At 39.2% G+C, this 24,861-nt stretch overlaps 1 protein-coding gene across 1 annotated transcript in view; it reads left to right on the plus strand.

The window, feature by feature from the left end:
* Positions 1–12,139: 12,139 nt before the first annotated feature.
* Positions 12,140–24,861, plus strand: part of STAB2 (stabilin 2) — an 82,762-nt gene continuing 70,040 nt past the window's right edge. Inside the window, exons 1-7 of the mRNA XM_029963636.1 lie at positions 12,140–12,297; positions 14,956–15,089; positions 15,910–16,025; positions 19,991–20,076; positions 20,880–20,949; positions 23,196–23,291; positions 23,597–23,722. Coding sequence (XP_029819496.1) covers positions 12,151–12,297; positions 14,956–15,089; positions 15,910–16,025; positions 19,991–20,076; positions 20,880–20,949; positions 23,196–23,291; positions 23,597–23,722 — 775 coding nt within the window. The 5' untranslated portion in view covers positions 12,140–12,150. The remainder of the gene's footprint in view (positions 12,298–14,955; positions 15,090–15,909; positions 16,026–19,990; positions 20,077–20,879; positions 20,950–23,195; positions 23,292–23,596; positions 23,723–24,861) is intronic.

Raw genomic sequence — 24,861 nt, forward strand, 5'->3', positions numbered from 1 at the left:
TTATGCAGTACTTTTAAGAATAGGAATTAAAGATTTGTGATTTCTTTAAGACAGATAGTCTGCTCTTCCAAGGAGTGTAGATCCTCAATTCCATCAGAGCTATAGAAGTCCATATGACCCAGCCATTCAGGCTCCAGAGCATAATAGCCTTTTACATAAGCCTCTGAAAGGAACCAAGTGGTATGGAATGAAGTTCCTCAAGTGGATTATCAACTAGCTGAAATAGTAAATAAAGGAAAGGAACAGATTGCCAATTTTTCACATTACACTGAAAACACTGGCCAGGAAATGAGATGCATGACTATGTTGAAAGCATACATGAAAATGGCATTAATAATGAGGCAACAAAACATATCATGTTACAAAAATATTTGGAGAGGTTGATTGTAAAGCTAATTGAGTGAAGGGATGCAAGAGCATTTCACAGCAAGTTGGGGGAGAAGCAGTAAATGAAATCCCATGTTCATCTACACACACAGGAAAAAACAACCATGACCCAAGGAAAGCCTTTAAACCAGTATTCACACTCCATAAAAAAATCTGGGACCCTTGTGCCTCCCTCTTTGCAACATCAGCTCCATGATTAAGAGTAGACAGAAAATCATATACAATGCTAAGAATTTTAAGGTGAATTGAGAACAAAACAGAAAAAAAATACTGTTAAATAACAATAGAAATCTGAGGCAAAAACATCTTGAATGTTGAAGGCAGTTTGTCTCATCCCATTTCCAAAGCAACAGAGGTGAACTAGAAGAGGTTTTAGCCCAGAGAAGAGCAAAATTCAGGTCAGAGGCCCAGGAAGACTCCCATTTGAAGAGAAACTACATCAACTATAACCCTTGTACCAGGAAAAAAAATAAAGGGGGCAGAGGATGGAGGGATACGATACAATTCCACAAAGTCACAAACAGAGTATTGGTTATTTCTCACACCCCAGCGTGCAGGGACACACAACACAGTATCTGACAAAAGGTTGGAAATAAAAGAGATGAGGTTTTTCACATAGCATGAAACTACATTGTGGAAATCACTGCCACAAGATGCTATAGAAGCAAAAGAATTAATATAAACCAGACAAAAATAACTTCTTAGAGGTAGAATCTGGAAAAAGTACTTTAAAAACATTATTCTACATTTGTCCTGTTTCTTATTCTCTTTTGCTAGACCTCCAGTACTGAGCACCCTTTTGGAAAGAGGACACCAGTCTAAATGAGCCTTTGATTTTACATGGTGTGTTGCTATGCTCTTGCATTTTCACATATATTAAGGGTTAAATTCAGAATAATGTGTTCACTCAGGAGTTTTGCCAAGAACACAAATTTGGGCATTTTACCTTTTAAGCACTGTGATAGGACTTAGTTAAATCCAACTTTGTAACAGACACAGTGCTTAAAACCTTCACCGCTGTCCCCAGTGCCGCCATCCTTGGGTGCAAGGCTGCTATCAGCACAGTCTCTTTTCCCCCTAGTCTTTGGTCTTGAGGTATAACACTAACTGAAGAATTCACCCTCATTCTTCTACCATGTCTGCTGTTGTTACTCATCAGCAAATACGGAAACTCTGCTCAATAATAGCATTCAAGTTTTAACACGATCAATTCGTCAATAGGAAGGCTGCATTTCATTGATTCTGAATTAAGAATAGCACACCCAGCGTAGCCTATAGCTGCTCCACTACTCGAATTTTGCGGAAACTGTATCTAAAACAGCTCAAATGCTGAGAATATATAAAGGCAAATCACATGCAGGGAACATGAAAATTTAAGTTTGATAATATACATTGCTGTTTGGTAAGATTTTCCGGAAAGAGTCAGCTTTTACAACCAGATTCAGATGCTATTTACTCACCTAAATAATTATTAAGACACTTTCAAAGGAGTTCAGCACTCAGTCTGTTGAAATCTTTTGAAAACCTGGTCATAATAGTCACAATAGGAACTGAGTTCTTTTGAAAAACTACTCAACAGCGGAGAGTGCCAAGCCATCAAGAGCTGGGTCTTGGGCAGAAAACTTATAACATCTCTTGAAATACTCAGCAGTGATTGATGGAAACAGATGAGTATCTACTCTACCCTCTGATTGCAGCCTGCATCAAATGAAAAACACGTGATTCTTTCTTTATATTGTTTTTTCCAACAGAAGCCTTGGCTCCAAAAAACCTTTTCTAAGTGAAGATATTGATTTCAAGGAATCAGTTTGATTTTCCTTCATAACATCCTTTCCATGCACTGCAGTTCCCAAGACCTCCAGGCAGCCTAAGTTGTGGATTATCAAGTGAATAAGAAGGAAAACTATATCTTAAAAATTGTGATTCTGTAGATGTTTGCCTAATGGGGACTAGGAAAGGAGATATCTGTGGTCATCCTAGGCCCTGCCCTTGTAGTCCCACTATCTCTGCAGCTCTTGACACTTTCAGGTTACTAATTCCTTGGAGTCCTTATGCCCATAGGGTGCGTTTTAGTTGTCTAGGACTGTTTTAGATGCCTCATGGTATCCATGTGGCTGCCAAGTGCTACCCCAGGAAATCACAGCACTCAGTAATCCTGAACATCCGAAGGCATCTAAAGAGGTACCAGGTGCCTGTATTTAGGCACCTAAATTGCTCCTCAACAAAGTTCGAGACAAGCTACTACGTCTCTGAGGGGTCCAGTGTGCTAGGCAGATGCTTTATCCAGCAAGTGAGGTAAAAAAAGGTGAACATTTATGTTTTCCCTGCAGTAAAATTTCTTCAACTCAACCTTGTTGAGTTGAAATAAAACAAATTTATTCAAAATATTTTCTACAAGAAAAAAGAATTTCCTTCTTATAGATTCTAGCTAAATTCTCCATAGGAAGTTTGTGAAACAATTTTCTGCTTTGTTCCTCTCAACCACAAACTTCTAAAAGATGTGAAGACTTACCTACCTACAATTATGCAATAAGAAACTAAGAAGTTGCATTAGCAGAAAAGACTAAAAGTTTTTAAACTCTTATTTGCAAAAAAATAACTTTTTTTGTCTTTTTTTCAAAGTAATTCTTTCAAAAATTCTCTTACTGTAGAATTACAATAGTAGAAAACTTGAGAATTTCCCATTTATTATCTCTATACAGGTCATAATACCTCTATTCATTTTATCTCTTTTTTAGTCTTCTATCTACTTCACACAGATGTTCATGACTTCATAATTTTCTAATATTTGCCATTTTCATTCTCCAGATTCTTCCAAATCATTCTATAACCTTCACGGGATGGGATGACCAGAACTAGTCACCATAGTCAGAAGAAGAATGAAGAGAGTCTTTGTCATTAAAATATTCAGGCCATATCTTTAATTATCTATTTGGTCTTCTAGGAAGTAGAGGTACTATCTCCCCAGGAGATCAATAATGTAATTTCCCCAATTGATACCTGAGGTATTCATGTAATTTCACTTCTGCAGGTCAAAATTTTAAAATAAACAAACAAACAAAGCTGATGCACAGGAAAAGGATGCTAAAGAGGGTGTGAATGTGAAATAGTCTATCTTTACATTGTTATATTACTCATGTTAAACAATATTAAAATACATTCTGTAATCACAGAGATAGATAATGCCTGATGAGAATCTTGGAAGACTATCTGGCAGTGCCAGGAAAAAATATATATACAAACATGAGTGATGGTACCGGGGCTAAAGAAGTGGCATTGTTCCTGCTTAGGGTTTCACATGAACAACCTTGTCTCTGTTCCTTATAACCTGAGTGGATTTGAAATAACTACATTAAAACTTCATTTACAGGTGGGTTTGTTTTTTCTTTTCTTCCTCTTTTTTTCTTTTCTTTTTTTTAATATTTTAGGTGATTACTTTTCCAAAAATTGAAAAAAAATCCAAAACACAAACCCCCAACATTTCCATTTTTAAAATTTAAAAACAAGTCAAGCATTCAAAGACTAGAAAGTTTCTAATTTATAACCCCTACATACCATATTTTTTCCTCTGTTCAGGCGAATACTTCATGATATTGTCTAACTGCTAAAAGGAATAATAGCCTTGGGGAGGACATTTAATTCTGGACTCTTCATACTTCTAAATACTTGACTTCTCCATCAAACTTTTCAAAACTGTAGCTCTTTTGTTTTACATTAGACATATCCAAAACTTATCTATGTTTGTAGATGACGACTTTGCACAGTCCTTCACAAGTGCCTCCTGTACAGAGCCTTGCTACACATAGTGAGCCTTTGAAGAGATTTTTTTGCATGTATGCTCAACTTAATCACATTGCCAGTAACACTGACTTTACATTTGCATGTTTATTTAGACTTTCCAGTATGTTTGAAACAAAGTATAGTCTTTTTATCATACCTTTTGGGTAATTGGACAGAATCCTTGTGTGTTTACTTCATCACCATAAAAACCAGTAAACTTTCTTACGAAAGTTAGTCTTCAACATATAAGGTACAAAGTAGAAACTTTTAAATGGAACTTCAAGGGACAGTCCCATGTACTTGAAAGCCTACAAAATTTTTATTCATAGTGTATGTACAGCTTTGTGGGAGTCAGGGGAAAGAGAACAGTTCCCTGGTTGCTCATTTTTTGAAACGCAGCATACGTTTGAAACGCAGCATGCAGGTATCTGATATATCCTCTCCTCTCTACCTCATGTACTACTCGGTCATGTACATGTGCCTCATGTCTATGCACCCTTTGCAACTAGACAACTCAACTGTTTCCAAACTTTTCTATCATCTAAAAACCATGCATCATTTTAATATGGCAATAATCACATTTTTATGAATTTATTTTATAGATTTTATATTTATTTTCTATATATCTATGTTCTATGTTTATTTTATATTTTTATAATTATTTTATACCATTTAATATTTATTTTATATATTTTATGCATTCATATGATTGTTTTCTATCTTTTTACATTTTTAATATATTTTATATATTTATATGTTACCATGTTTGTTTATGTATTTATTTTATATTTTAATTTTCTACATATTTATAGCTTATTATATATTTTAATCTACGTTTATTTAAAATATTTCTTTATACCCACTTTCTCTCGGATTTTTAGGAAACCACCTCGGTCATGTCAACGCGTTCACACTCACACCGCGGTTTGTGCGGATTACCCGGGCAGGGAAGCTGCCTCCCACAGGGCTCTCGCAGCGGGTCGTGGGGACTCGAGGAGCCACTTCCAGGTGCTGCTGCCCGCGGGTTTGGGGGGTTGAAGCCGTGGCTTGGGCTCTGCTGCCCTCCGGTGGTCCCGCGGGGAGGGTCCGGGACCAGGGACGGACCCCCGCCCGCCCCCGCCTCCGAGCCCGCTGCAGAACTGCCCCAGGGGTTCTGGCACGGGGATCGGGACTGGAAGATCTTTACGGTTCTGTGAACTGAACTGAAGAAGCCTGGAGGATCCTGGTGGAGAAACTGTATTTTATTCTTCGGCATTAACTTGCACAGGAGCCATCCTCGCCCCAGGCGTCACTTTTGGAGGCACCGACACAGGGCCATTGTGAAAGCCAGACAAACTACAGAAAGGCAGAAAGAAGATGCAGCCAAGGCAGAAGGGAAAGTGGCTTGTCTGTATCTTTAAGCAATGGAGCCAAAAATGCAGCCTGATCTTCCTTCTCCCAAGGCCAGCTCTATTTCCTAGGGCAGTGGTTGCTGGCCAGCCAATACTGCACTTGGCTCTTCCCAGCAATATCAGATGTCCCCATGGGCAACCTGTTGCCCGTGGATCACGGCTTAGGGATTTCCATTCTGCATTCCCACACTGTGTTACCCAACTAGTACAGCACATAACAGAGCCCTGTAACTTGATATAAATCACAGCAAGTTTACACATCACAAGAAGGAAGACAATGAAAGAATAACATTGTGTTGTTCCATTTGTCAAAATTATGCCGTATTGTTTTCTGCACAATTTTCTTTCTCAATCATATTTTGATATGGCTTTTCCTAGACAAGATAATTTGTAGCTGAAATCAATCCACTATAGCCATAAACACACACATTTAGATAGTGTTATAAAGGCTGCATTTAAAAGGATGAAAAGAAAACCTGAGCAGGAGATGATTGCTCCATATCATTATCTACAATTCAGTTCTATTAGTAGTAAATTATTAACTATATTAATCTAACTTTGTTTAAGTCTGACTAGTCAAAACTATTACTATGAAAGGATACAAGCTCTATGTAGGCCAAAATTACAGCAAGCTCTCTGTGTTGTCTAGAGCAAGGAAGGAAGTCAGCAGAGCCTCTCCTCCTTCCCTCGACTCCCCAAAACCCCTTACCTTATGGTGCCTGGATTTTCCAAAAATCCCCAATCCTACCACAGCCTACTGCTAAGCTGAAAAATGTGTGCTGCTCTCTGTCCTTCTTCTCTACCACAGGGTTAGAAAAATCAATGTAACATTTACAGCACCAAAAATCCATGCTCTACATCCCTCTGCCCATCCTAAATCCTGGAATCTCAGGCTTTTCCTGGTATTTTTGCTTTACATACTGCAACCTTAGCAGAACTGCAGAAGTACAAGACATATACAAACAACCCCAGTCTCCTTCCTGCATGTTTATAAACTGTGAAAGAGGTTTGCTTGAGAATTGCCATCAAGATCCATTTGAGCTAACTTCTCATCTTGTGGAAGCCCATTATTTGTTCCTAGCTTCCAATATCTTTTGATCACATCTTAAAGCTGAAGCTCCTTACATGCTGACATTACACAGATGTTAAGTCAAACTACAAGTTTGTTTTGATGTATTTATCCAGCAGCTCATAACTGCAGTTAATTTTATTTCAAATCTCTGCAGGGAATACATGCTATATTTATACTCCATTATATAGGAGATGTAATGATTCTGAAGTGTGCTATATCACCACAAAGACCCATAGTTTTTTTAAAAAAATTCAAGATTTAGTACCAGGGCAGTACCTCCTCCACTTATCGCACCATTAGTGGCAACAACATGGAACCAGAGTCTATGCATGGTCTATCCAGAACTACAATGAAGCAGATGCAGAGTAGAGACAAGGACAAAAAGATGGTTTTAATATTCCTCTATGCCAATTACACTTCCAGGTCCTGTTTATTAAGTCCTTTCCTGGGTAGCAGTGGAGGCACTGCTACCCAGGAACCCTGTAGCTTCATGCCCTTGTACATCTGTCTCATGGCTGTACATGGGGAACACTTTCCAACAAATCAGGGACTTATTTATACATCCTGTATCCTACTGGACCTACAAGACTTGGGGCCTTACCTATTGCTTGAGGATTACTTTCATTTTTTTAAACAACTTGCAATTATAACATGAAAGGGTAGCAGAGATACCTCTGAGTGGGCCCTGATATTGTGGTCTTTCTCTTTAGAGCATGATTCTGATTATAAGCTCAGCCTTACAGCTCCCCCACCCAACACTCCCCTTAAAATTTGTAGTAAATAACATTGTCCAAGTTAGTGCCGCGTACACTACTCTACTCATGTCTCCTTAGCAAAGCCCTCTCTGCCACAGCTTTGGCTAGAATGCCTTTTGTTTACAATTTCACCAGCTGAAAGACTCTTTTGAGAACACAAAAAAAAAAAAAAAAGAAAAAAAAAAAAGGAAGGGAAAGAAAGAAAGCTGAAGAGGCCACTATGAGGATCTAATCTATGGCTAAGACCACCCCTTGACTGGCAGTCTGCATTGCCATCAGCTGTATGCACCATGAACACATTCGGGTTTAGATCAGCTGTCTGTGCCTTCTCCCTCATTAACATCGATAAAAGCGATGGCCTCTGCCGGGTGCACAGCATTCCTCAGCATACCAGCTGCAGCTCCATCTTAATGCATCCCGTGGGCTTGGAGAATTAATTAGTTCTGATAGTCACCATGTTTCAAAATGATGGCTGTCATAACCCCACAGATAAAATTACACACCCCTGGCATTTTCCACATTGCCCATTCAGGCTCTCCATAGGCTGCCGTTGGCTTCCTCAGATGTATGGCACTGGAAAGATTTAACTTGCCAAACCTTTTTTTTTTTATCTCTTTGTTACGTTCCAATTAAGTCTGTGTTAATCAAATGCAGTATTTCCCAAATATTCCCCCCTCCTTTCCCCAAGCCTCCTCCTAGGCAACTTGATGGTTTGTACCCCCCTTCCTCCCACCTACAATTAGCATTCAGACGTTTCTCTTGGCAGAGCCAAAGCCTCCCTCCCCCTAGGAAACTTTCTTCTTTATGAACACATTTTATCTTTCCCTACCCGGCTGCAAGGTGCTTTAGCCAGTTTCCAAACAAAGAGCAAAGTGACTTCCCTCAGACATGTGGAGCCTCAAACATCCCTGTGATAGTTTTCCTGCTGTGATTGGCTCTAAAACAGAAGCCACATACAGTAAAAAAACAGTAATTCATTTATTTTCTGCTGCTTACTTCCAAATTAGTAAGTAAGAATATTAATTTTAGCTCAATACTGCCCTCACCCTTGACACTCTCTAAGATCTCACTAACCAGGCTGTACCCCTGGGAGAGGAGCTAAGTTGCAAGTAGGGCAGGACATTCAGATAAAAGCAGTACCAGCTTTTATCACACATAGCTCACAAATGTTCAGACTGCAATGAGTGCTTTGTTTTGAAACAGTCTTATTTCTTTTTTATTTCTTCCTCTGAGATGATGCTTTTGCCATATGATTGTGAAATAGCTGAGCTTCGTGTGAGTCTCTGAGAGTTCATCATATGCTGTTCAGCCATCTCTGGTTGAGAGAGCTTTAAATTCTGAAAGTTAAGGGGAACAATATACAATGCAAGTTGTGCAGTCAATAATCGATTAAAAAATTTTTAAATGCAAGAAATTGTGTGATCATCAAAACTGTGTAGAGGAAAGCAAGTACTGCAACCATCATGTATGTCTGCCTCTCCACTATTTTTTTTTTTTTTTACTTTTAAACTGACCTCATAAACCAGTGCCTGGCTGTGAAAAAGAGCAACTGCCTCATTGTAACACTGAAATAAATTGTAGTACAAACATTGTCTTCAAAAACATCTACATAAATGAAGCATCATGTTTTCTCTGGTTGGTTGACATTTTCAGCACAGAAATAGGAGTAACTTGAAGAGAGGCAGTAGGTGGAAGAAGAAAATAAAAGAGCAGCCAATTCACATCTACTTGAAAGCAGGAGCATCCAGTCCAGGAATGCAATAGCAGAGCAAAGGTAAGTTCTGACCCACACAAGGATATGCCACAGCACGTGTAGTGACACACACAAGGATGTACCACAGCATGTACAGTTGCAGAATTACAGCATACACAGTGACTCTTCCTAAATTTTTTCAGCAGGTTGCTTGCACCTTGAATGTTTTCAGAGGTACAGGGGTGACTAGCAGCTGAAACACAGAGCATCCAATTGGTTGGAACATCCCCAGGGACAGTTGGCTGAGCTCCTCCATGTCAAACTGATCCCAGCTTTCAGGTGTATCCATGACCACAGCCACTGTCACTCCCACATTCCTTGCTCTCACTTCCCTCAATTGTATCAATATTATTTAAAAAAAAAAAATTCCAAGGGAACAAACTCCACAGAGACATTTGTATTTTGATATTTGTCATCTAAGGCTTCCAAAATTTTCATCTTCTTGCAGGAACCAAAGATATCCAAGACCTCTCCAGCATTCCAGCTGGACACAGAATGAGATACAACACAAAGCTAAAATAAGATATCCTGGCTAAAGCCAGGAAAAAGTAAGAGCAGAGAATGCAAGAGCACAAAAGTCTCAGCAAGCTATATAAGCAGCAAGATAACGAGGATGGGATAGCTTGCCACCATGACCATGGAGGAGGACAGCCCCAGAAACACATGGGCTGCAAGGCCAGGACAGGATGAAAACACATCAAGAGAAGGAGCTGGCGGATGGCCAAAGACAAAAGTTGGCACAGTTGTGCCAACATGCAGAGCAGCACATTGACGAAATCCCTACCGGGGATCTCAGGGGACTCCTCAGCATTCTGTGGCCCAGGCACAAGGGGAGGAAGGACTCAGGTTCCAGCCTGCCGAGAACACCACTATCATGTTTCCAAAAGCAAAGGGCAAAACCTGGCAGTCAGGGCTTCCTGCCCATGCCAACAGCACGCCAGCACACAACATCAGCATGGCTGCTGGCACCTCAGGCCAGGACAGCCTCCCCCCAAGCAAGGCAGTGTGCCAGCTCCCTGGCTGGAGAGGGACACTGCCACACTGCACAGGCTGCTTTAAACATTGAGGTGTCACCTTCCCACACTCTGAGGCCCAGCAAGCCCTGTCCTGTGTGCCAGGGGACCTATTAGCCTGTATTTCTGCCCAAAGTAGGGCAGGAGCCGGCCACACAGAGTTATAGTTAGAGCCTGGCACAGTCTGTATTTAACCTCCATGAACAAGGAAAATGCCCATCACCAAAAGGAGGAAAGGGTGTCTGGTTCCTCTGGAGCAAGGAAAGTGGCCGTCATGGCAGTTAGTGGGGAGGCCATGCTCTGACAAGGGAGAGGAAGGAAAGGGAAAAAGAGTTTACTTCACACAAATGCCTATACAGGAGGCAAGAGCAGATAACAAGAGAGCTGATGTTGTTGGCTCTTTATCTCGATCTACAGGACAGGAAAGGGACGTGCTCGATTTACAGCTCCTTTCATCGCTGTACTGTCTGAAGTGGTAACACAGGCAAGAAACCCATCTGACCTCAAGCTGCTGAAGAAGCTGTTGGCTCCTGCCATCACCCATGCAGGGACCAGGCAAACGTGTCTGCCCAGGTAGCACAGACCCCTCCCAGTCAGACATTCTGTCCATGCTCCAACAAGGCACATCTGCAGCAGAGGGAGGACAAATTTCGCTCCCAAACATCCCACAGAGAATGGGATGTGGCCGTGAGCTATCACCACATGGAAAAGAAGATCCTCCAGGATTCAGCTCTTGGAGAAAATCCTGAGCCATTCCTTCCGCCACGCCAGATTTTACATTGTATGCAAGGCCAAAGCAGCATAAAAGGCCTTGACCTCATAAAAGAGAAACAGCCCTTCTCAGGGACATACATATTGTCAGCATGTACATCACAACCCCTGGCTGCTATCATGTCTGCATAAACAAGAAATGATTTACCTTCCTCATCGTATAGCAGAGAGGAACAGGATCTGATGAGTGCACAGGAAACATCTTGCCCTGCCGTCTCCTACCAGCAATTTTGCAACATTCTGTTAGAGCACATAACAAAAGTAGATTAATTTGTACATTATATTATATCACACTTCTTTCTTTAGGAAAACAACACAAAATTAAAGATAAGATGTTACAAAGCACAACTTTGTATTAAGGCAGTCTTACGGAGTGTCTTCAAATGACTAAAAAAATTATGAGGTCAGGGGCACCAAGAAAAGATGACAATCTGGAGGTATCCAAGTTATCAAATATTTAAGACACAAGAGAGTCTGCCCTTACAAGACTGACCACAGCAGCAGCAAAGAGTAGCACTAGAAAAGAGCTGAAGACCTCTGAGAAGAAAGAACAGTCTTGCTTTTGACAAATCAAATTGTCTGTATACTCATCCCTCCTAACCATATCCAATAACATCTGAGTTAATTTTCCTCTGCTTAGATCCAGAAAATGAGTCAAAATTATTTAACAAAAATAGCAAAAATGGGAGGAAAAAGTGCCCCTTTTATCCAGCTAACCAAAGCTGGAAGATGTTCGTTTGGTCTCCTGAGATAAAGTCCCTAGTATTTCTCCCAAAACCACATTCAGGGGACGCACTCTTACAGTAGGTTAATTGCATGGCTGATAAGACAACTTCAGAGATCCATTGCTCTCCTTTAGATCAGTTAAACAAATGAATGATAACAAGCACAGCAGTTACTCCAGTCCCCTATCAATGCCCACCTAAAAGAAGAAATCCTCTTCTGTCATAACAGTTCAGTGTCCTTCATTTTGTACTGTCAACAGTTTCAGAGAGAGGAATAAATGATCAGAGCCCTGTCAGGATATCCTGTCATTCAGTTAGGAAGGCTTTATTCAGCTTTCCAGTGAAAACTTTCAGCTAATACCCTGCATTTTGGAATCTCTCCTGGCTGGGCAAGCTCTGCATGCCAAATCCCACACTCATTTACATTGGGGAACACAAGAGTCCTGTTAAACTATTTACCTAAGAATGCAGAAGGAATAGCACCTCTGAAGAACAATAATTTTATGTCTGAATTTGAGTTTCCATGTTTGGAGGATTCTGAAAGAACAAGAATCCAATTTTTCACAATGGGAAAAAATCCAGGTTTTTTATTCCTTTTTGCTTTTGTTGTTGCAATGAAACTGTGTTCGTCATCACAAGTCCAAGATGAGGTAAGAAACAGCTTTTTATTTAAGTAATGGATTATTATATGTCTGTATTACTCTGTGTTATAGAGAGACCAGTTATCAGATACTGTATCCTATAGAAGAAAAATTCACCTGAACAATCACTGATGTATATGACACTGAATTATAAACCACAAGTTCTGTAATTCAGTCCTCTGAAATAACAGAAATGCATCTGTTTACTCCCCATGAGAATTCGGCTCAAATGAAATGTTATGAGTACACTGAAAAAGGCTCTGAAAAATGGCAAATGTGGCAAAAGACTGTAGCTGATGCATTTATCAAAAGAAAATTCTTAGGATTTCTGATAAGTCAGAAGATGAAAGCAGAAATTTTTCTATAGTGAAAATTATCCACACTACTAACTACAAGAAGGGACAGCTGTTTCAGATAAGTAAGGAAGAAAAATCTAAGGAATTGAGTTTTTGAAAGTAATTGTACAAAGTTATAAATTTAAGATCTGTAGTCTTTTCGGGAAGTGGTATGTTTGTCATGTACAAATCCTATGGATCTGTGAAATATCACAACATGTGTTTCCATCACCCTTGTAGAGAGGCAGGAAGCATTGGGTCACAAATCTAAACCAGGAGTTCAACAGTGAGACTCTAAACTGTCTCACATCACAACATGAGACTTTAACTTACCGTGTTCTGAAATAAAAACACTTGTAGAAGAGGAAATAGAAAGGCAGAGATAATTGGAGAGGGGGGGAAGGCACTTCAGGTGTTTTGTTGGTTGGTAATTGGGTTTTTTAAACTGAAAGATATTTTGAAATGTACAAAAAGTACTAGGAAATGTGTTAAATTTATTCTATCTCAAAAAAAAAAAGTCACTACAAATTCAACTTTCTTTGATTTTCCCTAAAACAAAAAAGGAAATGAAAGAAAGTTGAAATAATACCACCATTCCTAGTGTTGTAGAGCTGGTCATAGGGGAAGGGTATAAGTTATTTTTATTTAGATTTTACCTTTTCAAAAATCCCTTTGAATTTTCTCATTCCAAAAATGAAAATCTATGGCATTCCTTCTTTTTGACGACAACATCTGCAATAAGATCATTTCAACCACTAATGCCAACAGCTTTTCCACTTCTGGACCTGAATACTCTACAGGCCCAGCAGATTATCCAGCCTCAGGCTTACACCAAGCAAGTGCAAGGAGCAGGGCTTCAGTAGCATACTTGGTAAAAGACTCAGAAAAATCAACCAGCACTCCAGATTTTATGATTCTTCAATATTATCAGTAATGATACCACCCAGTGGAAATGCTCATAGGATTTCATGTGCATGAACTGTGCATTTGTGCTGTTTGGTTCTTTCTCCAGTGCATGGGTGCTCTGGTGCTTTCCTTAGGGATGAGCTGTTGAGGTGGTCACACTGGTGCTGAGCACCAGGATTATTGGAAACATTCAAACTCCCTCATGTTGTTGCCTCATCAGGTGGTTTTGGTTTTTGCACCTCATCAGGTGCAGAGGTGCTCTGGTTTGAATTTGTGGGAGCCTGATGCCCAAAAAGCCAGGTCTTGTCCAGTGCTTCACCAGTGCTGGGTTCTGCTGCAAGGGAAGGGAGGCTGCTCAGCCCTGCCAGCATGGTACTGCTCACCACTGCTTTACCAAGTGTCTGATCAAGCTGTGTCCACATCATAGCCACATATGGAAAAAGGTCACATTTTTACTTCAAAGATACCTGAAATGCATCTACACAGCAAGGGGCTTCACTACCCAAACACTTGAGCACTACCCAAATTAGATTTAAACAGTGCATTTATAGACTAAAATTTGACAACTAAATTGATGTTGAAATGTACTTACAACTGGATGATGACAATCAAGGGTAGTCCCTCAGAGGTTATCAAACTAAATCTCCTCATCATGTCTGTGATACATCCTCACGAGCTTTGCTACTGAAATGTTTATCTCTCAAGAGGAGAAACCATAGGGGTGAGGGCCTCATCCAGGACTACCAGGCAATGGGACATGTAGAAAACCCAAGGTGCCAGTGTACCCACCTAGACCAATTGTGTGCTTCTGCAAAGAGGCGTCAGCATCCCACATGTGCCCAGAAGGTCCAGTACTATCTGGACTGCACAGGGTCATTTTGCTGGTTTTTAAAAATCATACTCTGCATTAGATCATTTCTCACCACTTGTGAATTATAAACTTACTTCTACAAATAGCAGGAAGAAAGAAGATGAAGCTGACATTAGAAAGAAGATAAAGCAGCTCATCAAAGACTTGCTGCTTTAAAATAGGTTGACTGTTTAAATGGTAGGAAACAGACACTATATTAGGTATATAGACATTTTCACATCTATGATTTCTACAACCCCAAAATATAACGCCACTACTGTGACAATACCCTAAGCCTTTTCTCCTTTTGTCACCTTCTTGAGTCATTTGTCAGATCTGTATTCTTGAAACTAGGACCACAACAGCAAGGGGCACAAGCCTTTGGCATTTAAGTTATAGCACTATAGTCAGGTTTCCCAAGCCCTTTGGTCCAATACAGTGGTGCTGATAACACAAAGTCCACTTTTGAGAGGAACATGTGTGTGGGAGTGAGAGCAAACTTGAGGTAAATTTTTTCAGAAATGTCACTGGGGGCAGAGTTTTTCCTTCTTTTTAATTATTCTTCTCCTATTACAGATGAAGAAGCAATGTGATCAAAAGTTGCTCATTAGAATGAAAACTGAATGTGTACCTTGCTCTTTAAACCTTGACACCCGGTGCCCTGCTGGTTACACCAAAATTACCAATGGGACTGGGATACCAGACTGCAGGTATCTCTTCTGTCAGAGCTTTTCTCTGTTAATGCTGTTCCTCATGAATTAGAAAATGTTAATTCATATCACAAATGCTCTAGTCTATGCAATTTCATTATAGAACATTTGCTATTGGCTTCATCAGCTCCAGAACTCAAGCTTCATTCAGAGTACTTGGTGCTTAAACTAAATCAGCAAATGGTATAACAGGAAAATAAACATTGCTATTAATGGTTATCAGATTTTCTTTTGAGTGATATCATATAATCTCTTCCTTGTTTTTTCTTCATACTTGATATGAATGATACAAAAATATATTAAAAATATATATAGTATCAAATTACATTTATGTATTATCCTTATCATATATTATCATGTAAATAATAGATTTTTAAAACTGCCAAGTTGGGGAGGTGAGGGGGTGAAGGGCAGGGAAAAAATCTCAAAGCAAATTTGAAATATTGCCTTTCAGACTGGAAAAAAAAAAAAAAAAGCAGTATTTTAGAGAAAATGCAACTATTTTGAGTTTATTTAGCCTTTAAGTAACTTTGATATTAAATAATTTTTAAAATACTATTTCAAATCAAAACTTACAGAAAAAGGTTCTATTTATGTTGAGGGGGGAAGATAAATATACTATTCAAAAGAAACAGGATCCAAGGATCTTTTTAGGCCCTTACATTTTAATGTTTTAATGAAGAAAAAAAGGCAGATCAGTGCAACTAAGCTTAAAATGCTCTTGTCTGACACCGAAAGGAGAAGAGGAAGTTAAGAATTTTATTTTTCCCCATGGGAGGCTTTTAAGTACTTTAAAGCAGCTCCAGTTTCTTCTCCGCAGGTATTATCTGGAAATTAAAACACACACACTTTCTTTTCCGGGATGTCGGCATCATTGTGTGAAGGAATTTGAACAACCTGAGTGCTGCCAGGGACACTGGGGCCCAGACTGCATGAGTAAGTTGTTTTGGTTTGGTTTTTTTTAAAATATATAATTTGAACAGAAATAAAGCAGTGACTTCCATGCTTTTCAAAACTTATTGCTATGAGAAGTTTGCTCCTCAGAGCTTGTTGCAGAAGTAGAAATAAATGGCAGTTTTCAGCTAAAACTTAGAGGATTTAAACAGATATTCAAAGCTTCATTTAAAAAGAAAAAAATATAGAAAACTTAAAAAACCTCAGGAAATCTCTGTAGTTTTGAGATTTTCAAAACAAATCATTTCAGTCAATGCCTGCAAAATTATTTCATATTTTAAAAGTTAAGATTTTCAAACTACAAGTTTAAATGTTTCATTTTAAGTCAAAATCACCCTCACCTGTGTCTGAAATATTTCCAAATCTGTTTAGTTCTCTACTTTCTGATGCAGGTAGAGTCTTTTCTTTTAGCTCAACTTGAAATAGTTTCTTGAACTGCCAGCGAATCTGAAGGCCATTACTGAAGCAGGGGTAATAAGCTACCCCTTCCTCAGGAAAAGCCTTTCAGCATCTCCACAAGTGCATCAAATCTCTGGCTGCCAAGATAGGCATCAAGACCCAACTCCAAGAGGAAGTTTCCCTGCCCAGCCAGAGTGTTTCCTTCTTTAGTTAATGGCGTCAAGGTCTGTTTCAATGTCTGTGAAGTCCTTTTGTCCACAAAATAGATTTTAAAAAATATAATTTTAGCCCGAGCTATTATTTAAGCAGTTATTTATCTACTAAAGCAAAACAGTCCAACTTTTAGCTACTGCAATAGAAAACACAAGCAAATATCTGAGTGCATAGTACGTGGTCGTGTTCTTCTGAACACAACCACTTGAGGTTGGTGGTTTACCATCCCACTGCCAAATGCAGCCTTAGTGCTCATCATCCCATATTGAGAGTGCCCTGGGAAGCCACACAAGGGACATCAGTAGTTCTGGAGAGGAGCAGAATTCACTGCCCCTGAGTCCAAGCCCTGCCTGTAACACTGCGTGAAGGAAGGTGCAGAGGCAAGGAAGCCCTCTCTTCCTTTGGACAAACTTCCTGACCCCAAAAAGCAAGAAATCAAGGTCTCAGTATTGTTTCTGCTGTCGTTTGTAGGAAGAAAATAGCTCTCTATGTTATCACAATCTTTCTAGTAGGATACAGCACAACTTGAAATGTTTGGAGGAAAGACGGCCCTTCCTGAGGCCAGTGAAAAATCCCTGACTAGGGGTTTACTTCACGTTTAGCATCTGATGGCAAGGATAAAACTAGGTCTTAAATAACACTCTGACTTCCTTAAATGATAGCTGAAATGCACAAAGTGAATGAAAGATGTCTTGTCCCTTTCCCTCCCACGAAGCACACCAAGCCATCCAGCCACACACCAACCCCTCTGTAAAAAGTCATAAAGTCAAAAGGGAAAAGTACCACGTGGGAAAAGGTCCAGGGGGAAAGATCACAACCTTTTAACACTGCCAGTATAACCCAACCCCAGACACCACAGCTGGTGGACCTCAGATGTCCCCTGTCTGTAACTGATGGACTGCAGCAGGAGCTACTCCCTACCCCAGCACTGGTTCCCACTCTGGGCAAATATTTACATGGCTCCAAAGAAAAGCCTGGGTACCAACTGAAAGGTGTATGATATGACCAACTGAGCAGAAAGCACTGTAAGACTAAAGGGGGGGGGGGAATTGTGAAAAGTTAAAAAAAAAAAAAAAAAAAAAAAAAAAAAACCAAACAAACAAACAAACAAAAAAAAACTAGAGGAACAATAATACATTTAATTCTGTGCAACTAAATGGTCCAAAACACATCTTCACAAGTTCTACCCACTGCTTCGGCCTCGCAGGGAGTCAGGTGAAGCAAAGGATTTTAAGAGGCTGCATTTGATGACACTTGGGAGGTGCTGAATTTAACTGCATGAGGCAAAAAAAAGGCTGATAGATTTAAGCTCTTTTGGCCTAGATATGAAGATTTGGCCTCTATACTCTGACTGCTGTAAGAGATAAGCAAGAACATCTTTTTCTCACTGCTTTTCAAAAACAATCCTCAATAAAAGCAAAGGTCTCACTTCTCCCCAGGGTGGCAGCAGCTGACTGTGCCCAGCATTGCTCCTGTGTCCCAGCACTGCTTCCTGTGGTCCCCCTGGTTGCAGGAAGCACTTTACCTGCCTGCCCAAATTTGTACAATGATATGGTAAATTTGCTAAACTTTTGATAAAGCTGTCCCTAGGTAATGGTATCAAAACAAGAGACAAGATGTAGTGAATACAAGGGGAAGTGTAATGAATTCCAACTGCAAAAAAAGCCTATTTTGTCAACAATTTTAACATAACATTTCCTAGAAGTTATACCATAAACTGAGTTTTCTGTATCTTTGCACATTCAGTAAAGCATCAATGCAGGTAACATTTTCCCATGCTGTGCAAATACTAAAGAGTTGGCACAAGTCCTAAAGATGAGATTTAGGTATTGTACGGTAGCCAGAAAACAAGATTCACTAAAAGCAATTTTAAAGATTAAAGTATATATACATATATATTTATTACTTTACCTCAATTCTGGTTATTTCACCATGTACAAGACAAACTGCACTAAATTTTTTGTCTTTAAATTTATTAGCTTTTCACAAGAAGCTTACCTGGATACAATAGACCTCACAGACTACATTAAGGAATAAACTAAGAAATATTAACAGACTGGTACAAAGCCAAAGCTTTCAGTGAAATTAGATGTATGCATAGGCACATCGACTTATTTACTCATCACTACGTCCAAATCAAATTCATTTTTATTAAAACTTCCACATTACTTAAACACTCTAAACCAGGATTAAGTTAGGCAGTGGGAGCATAAATCTGGTGCTGCCCAGCTCCACTCACACAGAACAAACTCTTGAGACTCTTTATAAGCAATAAATCTACGAGTAAAGTGCAGCAGAGTACCTGTGAGGCCAGTAGGAGTTTGATACATTTAGATACCACTTGCATCTGAATTATGGTACCTAATGGGAATTCTAATTACAGGAAGGAAGGGCTTATAGAAGAGAGTTAATAAATCATTTCCAAGGAGTGGCTGGACAACTATGAAAAATAAGGGTATCCCTACAGGAGGAAAAACCTGACAAAATTATTTCCTATAAGATACTATAATATACAGTTCCTATAGACAATCTTTTAGTAAAAATTTGAATTTTGAAACATTTCAGACAAAAAATAAACTATTTTTATTTGGAAATATGGTCATTTTCTCTTATCCAATCCTGCTGGTTAGGGTTTTTGTTCAGACTGTCCCACCTGGTATACCACTACCCGTAATCATGGTTTTAGCACCAGAGGATCTGAAGAGCATAACACATCTTTGGCACACAAGTTTTCCTAGTGACCCCAGCCCACTGGATGGGATTTGCTTGTGAGATATCCAAATTCTAAATTCCAAGATCATTTGAATCAATTATCACAGTCCTACGAAAGTAGCGGGGAAAAGGAAAAACTTTCCACATAAAGCAAATGCAATCTGGAGGGCGGGAGGGTAAGTCGTCTTAAACTCTAACTTAGCATCAAATGTAATTCTGAGAGCAAATTTTCAATCCATCAGAGTTGTATTAACATACAGGAGTGATCAGGCAAACTCCACTTGCAACAGAAAAGCTAACAGCTTAGAGTGTCTGCAGAGAGAGGTGGATTTTCAGGGACAAAGTCATTTGGTACTTTAGAATAAGAAAACTAATTTTTTGTTCAATCCTTTGACTGTAGTCACTAGCTTAAGTTTACAGACAAGAAAAGACTGTAAACAGTCTTTACAGACTGCTGAATCTGAGATTCTAGTGAAGAGATTCGGGCAGTTGCAAAACAGCAGCTGTCACCCAAAATCCCTGCCTGGCCCAAAACCCTGCAGCTTCTGAGGCTTCCAGACTGTGCAAGGGAAGCATAAGGGTCAGAGCAAGCTGACTGATGGCTTAAACATTGTCATGTCTAGCATGTCCAGGAGGAGCTGCATCACCATGCAACGGGAGAGGACAGTGCTCACAGGGTATAACTGGAAATGGAACGTGCACTTGTCAGGTATGTCCTTTCTTTTAAATGAAAAAATACAATGATAGCACATAAGCTCTGCTAAGAAACAATGCATGTTTCACTGTATAAACACATTAAAGCTACGTATTCCAGAAACAGCAGAGAAGATTAGCTTGGAGTTCATTTTTTGCTTGGATTGCAATAATTTTCACACTATTATTTCTTGAGCATATTCAGGTGAAATTCTTAAAAACTTTTTTCATCTTGCCTTTACGAAACAGGTGTTTTGAGTTCCTCTATTTTTTAGAGTGTGCTATTACTTATTACTTTTTTTTCCTAATTAGAAAGTCCTTACACATGCAACTGAACTTCCTTTGCCGAGAGTGCAACATGTAGTGCTTAACTTCAGGCAAAAGGATTTTTTTAAGAAAACAACTCAAATTAATCTTTTCTACCTCCCCCTCTACTGGTTGATCTTTTCTTTACATCAAAAATGTTTCCTTTGGAGACATGTGAAAAAGAGACAGAGAGAGAAGTAGTCAGAAAATGCAACCTAACAGTTGTAAGACTGATTAGGGCATTAGGATTGATTACTGCAGTTTATTGTTAACTTGATAGTCAGAACATCTGATTTGAAGATCTACAAATTATTTTTAAAAAAGGTGGAGGGGGGAAGATTATTCAAAAAACAATGTCTAGATTGTGGTAGTTATTTTTTTATTTGCTGATTGAACTTTCAAGTTATTTTCTTTTGGCAGTGAAAGAGGCTGTTTTCAGGCTGCTAACCATGTATCTGTCTGTACTGAATAGATGAGAAACCTAAATTTTGATTTCTGTTTTGTAATTCACAGAAAGGGTTTGGTGGGACAGCCTGTGAAAAATGTGCTGAAGATAATTTATTTGGTCCTGACTGCACATCAGGTAAGTTTGAGTTTTCTTTATTTGATTACATAAAAGAAGGTGAATGAAAGCTGTATTCAGACACTAAGAAATCACAGTGAAATGCATAGAGGGCCTAAAGGCCTCTCAGGGTAGTGCTACAAAAACATCTGCATCTTGTCTTGAATATCTTTGTTTTAGCCAACAGTCAAATAAACTAAGGATTAGAATCATCCATGTGTTCCCACAGGTATGGCTCCCTGTTGGCCAGTTATCACATTACACATTTTTCAGCCTAAGTTATGGATTTGCATTTGTTTGATCTAAATACAGAAGGTTGTTATGGTGTTTAAAATATTGGATGGGAATATATCAACTGCATAATATGTCATGGCTTACAGTGTTTTGGTAGATTTTCAAGCATATCCACAAACTGAACCATCTGTATTAAGGCATGCAATACTCATATGGTATTTAAATCAGTATATCTGACACAAAAAAGGCCATTTTTAATCAGGCCAAAATCTTTCTAGCCTAGTATCCCGTATTGGAGGCCAATAGTTTATATCTAGGAAAAGAGTAGAAGCATCCAGAGACTGTCTCTGAATCCAACTTGCTTTTACTCTTCACTCTATTCTGTGCCAAGGAGCTCCACCATTCTGTCAGAAGTATAAAAGAGGGTGGGTTTGGTTTAGTTTTGGGGTTTGGCTGGTTGATGATTTCATTGATTAGCCATACTTCTGTCAGGAGAAATGGAACATTGAGGTAGGGACCAAAACTATGTGTATTTTTTTACGATGTATATGTATCACAACTGTATATATTTATACAACATTTTCCAGTCTCGCCTGTTTCTTACTGATCTCTAGTATTTTATTTACCTTCCTGATCCTTGCTGAAAATTAAACTGACAAACCAGGAAACTGCCTGAAAAAAATTTTAAAACTGTCTCATTCTGAAATGGTAATAGTTGCTTGTTTATCTCTAAGTAAAACTCCCTTTCTCCCCTCAAGATCTACATAATGTTACTTCTGAAGAGTTACAAACGATCTCAATTTAAATAATCTGTATTCGCCTTTCTACACTGATCCTGCACCGCTGCTGACTCAAAGGCCCTTTTTCCACCAGCTGTCCACTGGATGACAGTGTTGATACACAGAAATGTAACTGAGCCAACATTTCATGAATATAGGGTACTTGAATTAATTCAATACATACAGGTAATTATTTTCCAAGAAGCTACTAGAGGATTCAACTGCATATTAATTTAAGCAACACTTTACCCTTCAACTTTTAGATATTTGAGCTCCTCCAAGTTTTCCAGAATAAATAAAATATAAACAATTTTTCATTTGTGGCTAACTGCTTTTCAGTAATACCTTAGACATTCCTGGTTTTTATATTATGAGTACAAACATAGGTAAGAAGTTAATAATTAATTAGTGCAGGTGACTTGCAAGAACACAGGATATATTTTTAAGGGAAAGAGGATATGCTATCTCACTGCAGCTTAACATGAAGTCACCAATACAACTCTGTACATCTTATAGGCTTTTCCAAATGTTACTATAAATGGCCTTTTTAAAAAGCATCATTACCACAATTCAAACAGTTATAACTAGAAAGTTTTTTGAGTATACTTAAGGCTTCAAAAAACACTTACAGCAGGGTTTCATAGTTGCCTGGACTCTGAATGCAGCATCTTGTGTGCTTATTGTCACAGGGTTTATAACCAGAAATGACAGAGTATAGGAAAAGGAAAGAAGCCTGAGACCTATACTGTGATTAATTATGCTTTTAACTAAATAAATTCTGTTTAGGGATGGGGAAAAAAAGTCACAAAACTCATCTCTTCTTGAGGTGTTTGAGAGACACCAATAGAATTGAAGCAAACTCAAGCAATTTGTTAAGAGTTATAAAAATTGTCTGTATTACATGTTATATCCCACTCTGGCTCCAGACTGTATGTCAAATTTTACAAGTTTTATGGCATCAGCAACTAGTCAATTTGGTGTTTATAGTGTGTACCCTGTGAAGATTTTCAGATCTCAGGCTATTAAGACCCTTCAAAAATTAGTATTTTTGAATTTTTTGCACAAATTTACTGATATGTGCAACTGCAAATACTGATCTTCTCATTAATGGAAGCCTAGAAATTCAGGCACTCAGGTCAAAGCTTGGTTTGGCCAAAGTTATTGGCCAGTACACCCTTTGCTATGAGTAAGCACTAACGATGCCTTTCTGAACACCATTATTATTCAGTAAAGCAAATCCCTTTCTCCATATAGTTTGTGACTGTGTTCATGGAGTATGCAACAGTGGAATTACAGGGGATGGAAGATGCACTTGCTTCTCTGGATACAAAGGGCTCAGCTGTGATCAGCGTAAGTAGATTGTTTCCTATGTAAGATACATTCAGCATCTCTGATACGGTTAGAATTGGTAGGGACAAATGTGAAATTAGTTTCAGGTTAGACACACAAGAGCAACCAAACATACACTAAACCTCAAACCCCGTCTGTAATTCCCATAACTGTGATCACCTCTTCAGTCAGCAGCAAAAAAAAATGACAGCAGTGGGATCGATGGTGCCTGAATCAGGGACACTTTGAAGTGGTTTGCTGCAGAATGCAGTGCCTCCTGACACAGTGTGTGGGCATAGTTTAACCCATCACCCTCTGTTCCTCAGCGATAGCTGAATGTGAGGCCTTGCAGTGCCCTGCAAACTCCAGATGTACTGCCTCAGGTGAGGATGGAAGACGACTGGAATGCACGTGTCTGCCCAACTATCAGGGGGACAGTACACGATGTGAACGTGAGTAATTTTCGTGTCTACCTAGTTCTTCGAATACAACATCATTAGTATTATAGTTCAGATATATGGAATGTGCTTTTGAGCCAAATCTCACCCTCTAATTTTTCATGGTTTCATATCCCAAAGCACAAACTAGACTCCTTCAGAATCACATCCATCCAATTGCTAACAAGTTTCAGCCCATGAAACCAGAATAAAGGTAGGAAACCCCCCTGAAATACATAGGGTGCATACGAGGTCATCAGTGCTTACAAATCTACTCCTGTCATATCTCTCTGCTTGCTAAAGTTCAGCCTCAAAGCTTGCTTCCATAAAAATCAACAACGGGGACCAAGGACTTATATTTACTGAACATCCATCATGTAGCAGCTCAGCTCCATCACTGAGCATAAACTCTACAGAAAAGTAAGGCTCATTTTAGCTTTCCTATTTTTCATGAAATGAAGCTAAAGAATCTCAGCTAGAGGAAAAATCCGGGAGTCTTTACAGACTCCTCAACTTGCCACTGAATGCCCAAATTTACTGTATTATGAGTCCAGATTTTCCTTCTTCTACTTACATTACGTCTTACAGCACCAGCTCTTCCTTCTAGACCAATTGCAACGAAGAAAATTGCTTCATCTGACGCTGGAAGCACTATTTAGTAAATGTTGGTTTGGATCAGGCCACAAATGCAATGCTTCTTATTCTGTCTGGAAATACTTGCATTCAGTCCTCTTGGTCCTAACTACGGTGTCATCCTCTCTGCATAGGCTTGAACACCATCCAAGAGCAAGATATTAGCAGGTCATTCCTCAGGAAATGTGAGGTTCTTCTAGTAGGCAGCACAGACAAGTAAGACACAAAGAAAATGCAGAAACCAGCAGAGAAGCAGGATGTTACTATCTCTCCCTCTCTTGGGGCCTATATTGATGCAGCCTGCATGGATGCTGATCCTCTGTCCCAGCACCTTTAGATAAGTGGTTTAAGACAGTGTGTTTTAAATTTGACTGGCTGGGAAGCACAGATCAAAGCTCCTCCAGAGAATCTAAGTATTTAAGTGAGGATAGTGGTGGCTGCCTCAGTCTCAGCTTGGAGGTGACACTGTTTATGCTTGATTTTGAGCATGTGAATATGTGTGTGAGTTTGATTTCACACTG

Source organism: Manacus vitellinus, unplaced genomic scaffold (genome assembly GCF_001715985.3).
Source record: "Manacus vitellinus isolate BGI_N305 unplaced genomic scaffold, ASM171598v3 scaffold_5_pilon, whole genome shotgun sequence".
NCBI lineage: Eukaryota > Metazoa > Chordata > Aves > Passeriformes > Pipridae > Manacus > Manacus vitellinus.